We start from the raw sequence: 7561 nt of genomic DNA on the forward strand, positions 1-7561 counted from the left end.
TAAAAAAAAAAAAAAAAAAAACTTTTATCTAAGATGACATGCTGTGGCGACCCCTAACGGGACAAGCCGAAAGAAAAAGAAGTGGGGGGTTAATTGTATGGTATAATGATTATTGAAATTCTTTAAATATATGTACTGTATTTGTAAAAATACGCATGAATTGAGTGAGCATTGACGGACGCTCCCATGGGCAACGTCTTAGTTCCTCCGATACAATTTGGCATTTATTTTGGGTACACAGTAACATTACCGCAATCCCCTCTGTAGTTTATTACTATCAGAGAGCGTTAGCGAGCTGTCCTTACCAGCCATAATAAAACCATAAAACACGTTATCGGCCGAAGCTCAGCCAACACAGAAGCGGCGATGTCCAGCCGTGTAGTTAATATTTATTGTCCAAAGCAACTCCCTTCTCAGTCCAGTGCGGAGTTAGTGACATTCTCCGCTGCTTTCTTACCCTTATGGCTCCTCTCTTTTTTTTTTTTTTTTTTTTAAGTCCTTCCTCCTCCACTTGCCTCCGGTCGCTCTCCAGGCGTGAAGCATTCTTTTTTTTTTTTTTTTAATGCCTGCAATCCAACCATTTTAGGAGAGAATAAAATCGAGAGGACTAGAGAGAGAGAGAGAGAGAGAGACTTTTTACATTGCTGCAAATGTCAGCGGCCCTGCCACAATAACGCGGAGAAGCTTTACAAAATAAAAGTGTACAATAGCGGCGGCGCTGTGATGAAAAGGTCGCAAAAATAAAGACAAACGTGATTGAGTGGAGGCGGGGGGGGGGGTGCGTTGGGGGGGGGACGTGGCTTGTGCTTTTTGTGAAGCAAAGTGTGAAAAGCAGCAGATCCTTGGAGGGAACGCAACGTGTTTTTTTGTTGTTGTTTTTTTTTTTTGTGCGCGCGTTGCACGTCACGCACGTTTGCTTTGCAACCCTTCTCGTCGGCGCTTTTCAATCTCCAGCGCAACGTGACGGCGCCGTTACGCGTGGTTCGTGAGAATGCGCGCATAAAGATTGGTCAAAAGAAAATTTCTCCCATGAAAAATTAGTCTTATTTTATATGTATTTTAAGATCATAAGGTTAGAATATTTATTAGGATTTAATATTAATAAATGGTGAATCCCGACAAGCTCAGCTGACTTTTGGCGAGAGGCGAGGTCCACCCTGAACTGGTCGCCAGGCCGTCGCAGGTCACAAAGAGACAAACGTCGTTAAGAATTTTCAATTAGCCGACCACGCTTATTTTTTTTTTTAAATGTGGGAGGAAACCGGAGTGGCCCGAGAAGACCCCACATGAAATAAAACTATTAAATACATTTGTGTATAATATGCAAATGTCCTGTGTGGAATTTGCAGATTATATTAATGTATTTTATCTGTTAAACACAATAAAGTTGTATACATTTGTAAACATAATTATATATAGAGACTTTCTCAAATATATCAAATACAAGTATTAGTATTACAAAATCATTTATTAACATCAATGATAAATACATTTTAGGCGGCATGGTGGAGCAGCTGGAAAGGGTTGGCCTCGCAGTTCTGAGGTTCAATCCCGGACCCGCCTGTGTGAAGTTTGCATCTTCTCCCCGTGCCTGCGTGGGTTTTCTCCGGCCGCCCCGGTTTCCTCCCACCTCCCGAAAACATGCGACATTAACTGGACACTCTAAATTGCCCGTAGGTGTGATTCCGAGTGTGGCTGTTCGTCTCTATGTGCCCTGCGATTGGCTGGCGACCAGTTCAGGGTGTGCCCCGCCTCCCTCCTGATGACAGCTGGGATAGGCTCCAGCACTCCCCGCGATCCTTGTGAGGATAAACAGCTAAGAAAATGGATGGATGGATAAATACATTTTATTACATAAAGTATATTACACTTTTTAGCTGGAATAGTGTATATATTTTAATTACATAAATGTATGTGTACTGAATTTCTTACTTTGCTAAAACATACAATATTCCTATATATATTTAAATATTTTAAATATTGTAAAATGGTATTCGGGAAAAATACTCATATTTATCAGGTAGAATTATGAGTATAAATATTTGTATTTCATATTTGTATTTTTCATGTCCATACTTAAAAGTAAGTTGATTTGTTTAATCAAATGCCAGTACGTATATTTGGGATGAATATTTACACGGCGTGTATTATATTTACCCGTCAAATTTGACTGTGATGTTTTCGGCTTTTGTTCCGTCAGGTTTGTCTCTATAATTTTTTTTTGTTTTGTTTTGGTAGCTGTTAACATCGTAGATCGTCTCCTTTATTTCCACTTTATTCGCTGGTCTTGTGAACAAGCCGCAATCTGTCTTGATGTTTCCTTCTGCCTGCTTCTCGTCTTAATTCTTGGCTATCTTCTTCTTCTTCTTCTTCTCCTCTCAACCCCGCCCCGCCTCTTCCTCCACGGCGTGCGCTTGTAGGCTTGTGGTTCTGGGTCGCCCTGCCCCAGTGAGCCAATAGGGCCCAGCCCCGACCAGGCCAGTCCAGAGGCCGGGAGCTAGATAGCAGCAGGGCACGGTAGGTACCGACCTTCCCCCAAAACCGCCGCCGCCGCCTCCGACACCACCACCTTTTCCTCTTCATCCTTTTTGAGTCTTTTCGCAGGAACTCATTTAATTTCTATTTTCACCTTATTGTGAGTACGTATCGTGACCTCCTGGCACGTTTTCCGTCCGCGGGGCGCCTCACTGTGTCAGCTTGTCGGGGACGTCCCCCGAGAGCAGGCGTCGTCACTCTGTGACAGCGAGTACAATGCCAGACAAGCAAGAAGAGTACTCTTGTGGGTCTTTTCATTTTGAAAATGGGACAAAATATGGAGTTTTATAAGTAAAGGTTGTCAAGCTTTCAAAGTATTTGCTTTTATTGCAAAGGGTTATAAGCATTCTTTCGGTTTTCAAATTGGGATTTCAAACCTGGGTCGGAGTTTGAAACAAGGCCAGACTGAAGGTTTCAAATTTGGCTTTAAACCCCCAAGTGAGGGAATTCAAGTTCAAATTGCGGTTCATGCAGCGATGCGGCTAATTCCTGCATTTTTTTTTTCTAAAAGCCGCAAGGGGGCACTCGAGCGGAAAAGGTAAGAATGAGACTGGTGGTACATATGTGCCGAGCAAGTGACTTTTACCGGCCCTGTTAGCTCTGTGCTAGCGTGTTGCTGCTGTGTTACTGGCGTGTCTCAGTGATATTTACCAGTAAGTTTGATTTTAACTGGCCCTGTTAGCATTAGCGCTAACATCAGCGCTGCGTTAGCGCTAGATTAGCGCTGTGGTAGCGTGTTACTGCTTTGTTACTGGAGTGTTTCAGTGATATTTACCGGTAAGATTTATTTTAACTGGCCCTGTTAGCGTTAGTCCTAGCGTTAGTGCTAGATTAGCCATGTGCTAGCATGTTACTGCTTTGTTACTGGCGTGTCTCAGTGATACCCAAACACCATCAAACGCCCACAAATGTCAATTCTTCGACAAAACAGACGCGTCCCAAAACGGCAACGGCGGACGAAGGATGAGAAGCCAGCAGCGAAAACAAAATGCTTTACAACTGATAAATATGAGGAAAATGTTGGCTGCGGGTGAAAAAAAAAAAATTCCGTGTCACGTTTCATTTTTTTTTTTATTGATGGTGTTTTTCTCGCGTGCATGTGACGTCGCGCACGTTCCGTCCATTAGGCGGAAGCAGCTTTCGTATTTCAGGAACGTGGACGACGCTGTTAAAAGATCGCATTTAACAAGATTTCGGCTTTGCGTCTCAAACCTGAGTTTTGCGTTGGTCGATAATTAGGCTTTCGAGACAGAGTTGGGATTTCTAACTATGACGTTCCAAGTGAAGTTTTCAAGTCCGCTTTTGGGTTTGAAGCCAGAATTACCCCCTGTTTTGAAACCCCGAATGCCCCCCCGTGCTTCCAATCGCAGTCCCCTTAATGACAGCTGCTGGCAAAGGGAAGGCGAGGGGACGCCTTTGTTTTTCATCCGCTAATTTCGGGCTGCCAAGATTAATGACCGCCTCGGCGTAATTGCCAATAATTACAAACCCAAGAAGACTCCCCCCTGATCCAGCAGAAAAACCCCCCCAACCCCACCACATCCCACCTACCTCCCTCCTCCCATGTTGGTCCTCTCATCTTTGGCGGGTTTTGAAGCTGAAGGGCAGCAGGTGGATGAGATTGGGAAGTGGGGGGGGGGGGGTCCTGAAGTGTGTGTTTGTGTGTGGGGGGGGCGACTAACTACTGAATCTGGCGGGAGATGGACTGTTTTGGCCAGAGGCTTTGTGCTTTTTTTTCCTGTGTGGGGGGGGGGTAGCTTTGCCAATGATGTTACTCCCATATGGTGTTTACTCGCTCACTCGCACCCACTTCACACACCCCCGACCCCCCCCAGACACACGCACGGCTTATTAGGCCCACTGATCCCTGAGACTTGCACGCCTGTGATTGATACTGTGACCAACCGTGATCATATCGCAGGAAAAATTGATGTTTTTGTGTGGGGGTGGGGGGTCTTTGGATGGGTGTGTCCGGGTGTCTGTATTCCAAATAGTCAGCACGTAAACTTAAAAAGTGCTCACGATTAAAAAAAAAAAAAAAAAAAAAGGTGCCGGGTTCAATCCCAGACCCGCCTGATTGGAGTTTGCATGTTCTCCCCCCCGTGTCTGCGTGGGTTTTCTCCGAGCATTCCGGTGTCCTCCCACCTCCCAAAAACATGCAACATTAATTGGACACACTAAATTGCCCGTAGGTGTGATTGCGAGTGCAGCTGTTTGTCTCTATTTGCCCTGCGATTGGCTGGGAATCATTTCACGGTGTGCCCCGCCTCCTGCCCGTTGACAGCTGGGATAGGCTCCAGCACTCCCCGTGTCCCTTGTGAGGATAAGCGGCAAAGAAAATGAATGGATGGATGATTCTCATTGGTCGGGATGACCTCTCCCCAATTGGTTCACATTAGTTTATTCCACAATAATTTAAAAAAAAAAAAAAAATCTCATCAGAAGGTTTCGAGCAAACGTTGAGGGATTGAACACAAATTTCTGGGAATTAAAAAAATGTTTTTAAAAAGTTAGTCAAACATTCTTTTAAATATAAGATTGTAAATAAATATTTGTTGTTTTGCATTAATTTGATTTAAAGTTCAAGATATAATGCAGTTTCCATGACTTTTGGGGGGAGTCTTTTCCTCTTACTGTTTGGTAAAAAACTCACCTAATTGCTGTTTTTATGCTCAGGTAAATTGCTAATTTAATGATAATGTGTGTGTGTGTGTTCTATTCACCTAGTGAATATTTTTATTTCACTGGGTTATGATGGAGGTTGTGGGCTGCCCAGAGAGAGAGAGAGAGTGGAACGACCCACCGTCACGGTTCACTCAACAATCTCATTTCGCTCTTCTTGTCTCTGTCTTTATACCAAAGACCCCCCACCCCCACCTTGCCCCCGCCCCATCTATCCCAACCGCATCCTTGGGCATTTTATTAAGAACAGAGTTCCCAGACCTCCTTCTGCCCTCGTATATTTGCAGCACGGGCTGGGTGAAAGTGCGAGGCCGGCCGGGTGCGGCGAAAGATTTTGTTTTGCGGCGACGTACGACAACCACAATGCACTCAATTCAACTGCGGCGCTAGAAAAAGTCAAATTAGGACATCAAATTAGTTTTACACGGTTGGGTTTTCATTCAAAATGAGGGTTTTAAACAAGTGTTAGAGTTTCAAAAACAAAACCGGGTTCGGGTTTCCAATTGGGGTATTAAAGACTAGGTTAGCGTTTCAAACAAGTTTTAGGATTTTCAGCCCGGCAGGCGGCAACGTGGACGGAATTCACCGCATCCCGACGGCGAAACTGAGAGCCAGGAGCATAATTGAACGGCGTCGCAAAAAAATACAATAATTAGTCCCTGTTAATGAGCCAAAGGGGGGTCAGGGGGGTGCGGGAAAACATTCCCAGCGATCCGGAATGTGGGCACATTGGCTCGGATAACACCGCACGGTGCTCTGAGAGCCCAAATCACAACAAAATCAACAGTAGCCGTCTGCTTTCGTCGAGGAAGTCGACAGGCAATCTGTGGCCGGTTCTGTGGTCCAAATCCGTCAGCCGCTACTTTACACGAGCTAAATGGCTCCCTCTAGTGGGACGTGAATAAATCATTGAATGAAATATTCAAACGGTGTAAAACAAGAGTGGCTAAATTTTGTTTTTGACTCAGTACTGTACATGACAAGTACAGTTCAGTTGTATTTCACTTTGAAGTACAATACATTAGCTTCAAAATGTTTGTTTACCAAATAATTGTTAAGGTGCAAGTTTACTTAACATTTGTAATTAATTTTAACGTGTGTCGTCGTGATAGTCACCGAGAACGCTGTCCAGCAACAACAAAATAGCAGTGCTAGCTATGCTAAGCTAGCATTAGCAGTGTAAACAAACCAATCTGATCATAAAATATGGTGATAAATGTATCTGTTGACCCAGAGTGCTTTTATACTGAGGTGGATTTTGTAACCGGGTGCAACCAAACTCCGAAAGCCCACACAATTGGGTCAATTCAAAAGTGTAAACTCCTCATAAGTAGTTTGTTTTATATCCTTTATATTCTATTTAAAGTACCGTAATTCCGGGCCTACAGAGCGCACCCGGTGATAAGCCTCGGTGCACAGAAAGAGTTTAACGCAGGGGTCACCGACGCGGTGCCGGCGGGGGAATGGTAGCCCGCGAGGATCCATATAAGGCGCCCGCGTGAAGTATGATCAAAAAATACTATAGACCACAAATTCTTACTATTATTTGCGCTTTAAATTCTGAATCTGACTTGCTTACGTGAATTAAAATTTTAAAATACCTGTAATCTCATTTACTACTATAAATTAAAACGAAAATATTTTATGTACGTGTAATGAACTGAGTCTGAAATTTGCCGCAAACCAGGTCATGTAGCCCTTCATACGATCGGTGCTCACGAAGCAGCCCTCAGCCTCAAAAAGGTTGCTGAATCCTTGTTTAATGCTAACGCAGCGGCACTACCGCTGTTGCGGCGGTGCTAACGCGGCGCTGTTAACGCTGACGCGGTGGTGCTAATGCTAACATGGTGGCGCTAATGCAGCGGTGCTAACACTAGCGCGGTGGTGCTAATGCTAACCAGCGCGGCAGCAGTGAAGAAAGTCGAGGCTTGTAGGCCAGGAATTACGGTACCATCGTGGATAAAAATGAAATATTACATTTACTTTTGAGAAGTAAAACCTGCTGTTTTCCACTACTGAGGCTTACTGCATTATCTTAGTCTTTACGATGGTACTTGGATAGCTGAGTCATTTTCACGATGGACATGGAAATAATGCTAACAGGCCTGCCAAAATTAATAAAATAAATAAAGAGAAATTATGTATAAGGGCTGCGTCTCAGGCCTCGGACACGGCGTGAGGGTCTAAAAAAAAATCACAGTAGGATGCTCAGCTTCACAACTGAAAGCTTATTTTGGGCCGTTACGCTAAAGTTGATATCACGGTATACATAAATAATATGAACGGCTTGATGAGGGTGAGCGAATCCCGTTCCCAGACGGTACCGTTAAGAGCCGAAGCGACG

General features: G+C 44.2%; 1 protein-coding gene across 9 annotated transcripts in view; it reads left to right on the plus strand.

Annotated features, from left to right (window-relative positions):
- Nucleotides 1-7561, plus strand: part of dab1a (DAB adaptor protein 1a) — a 289271-nt gene that overhangs the window by 276644 nt on the left and 5066 nt on the right. For 8 of the 9 annotated variants that reach the window (XM_061824249.1, XM_061824251.1, XM_061824250.1 and 5 more), the window contains one exon: nt 2421-2517. The exons of the other annotated variant lie outside the window; for it this stretch is intronic. In XM_061824249.1, coding sequence (XP_061680233.1) covers nt 2421-2501 — 81 coding nt within the window. In that variant the 3' untranslated portion in view covers nt 2502-2517. The remainder of the gene's footprint in view (nt 1-2420; nt 2518-7561) is intronic. 9 annotated transcript variants of the gene reach the window in all.

Source organism: Syngnathoides biaculeatus, chromosome 7, assembly GCF_019802595.1.
Source record: "Syngnathoides biaculeatus isolate LvHL_M chromosome 7, ASM1980259v1, whole genome shotgun sequence".
Lineage (NCBI taxonomy): Eukaryota > Metazoa > Chordata > Actinopteri > Syngnathiformes > Syngnathidae > Syngnathoides > Syngnathoides biaculeatus.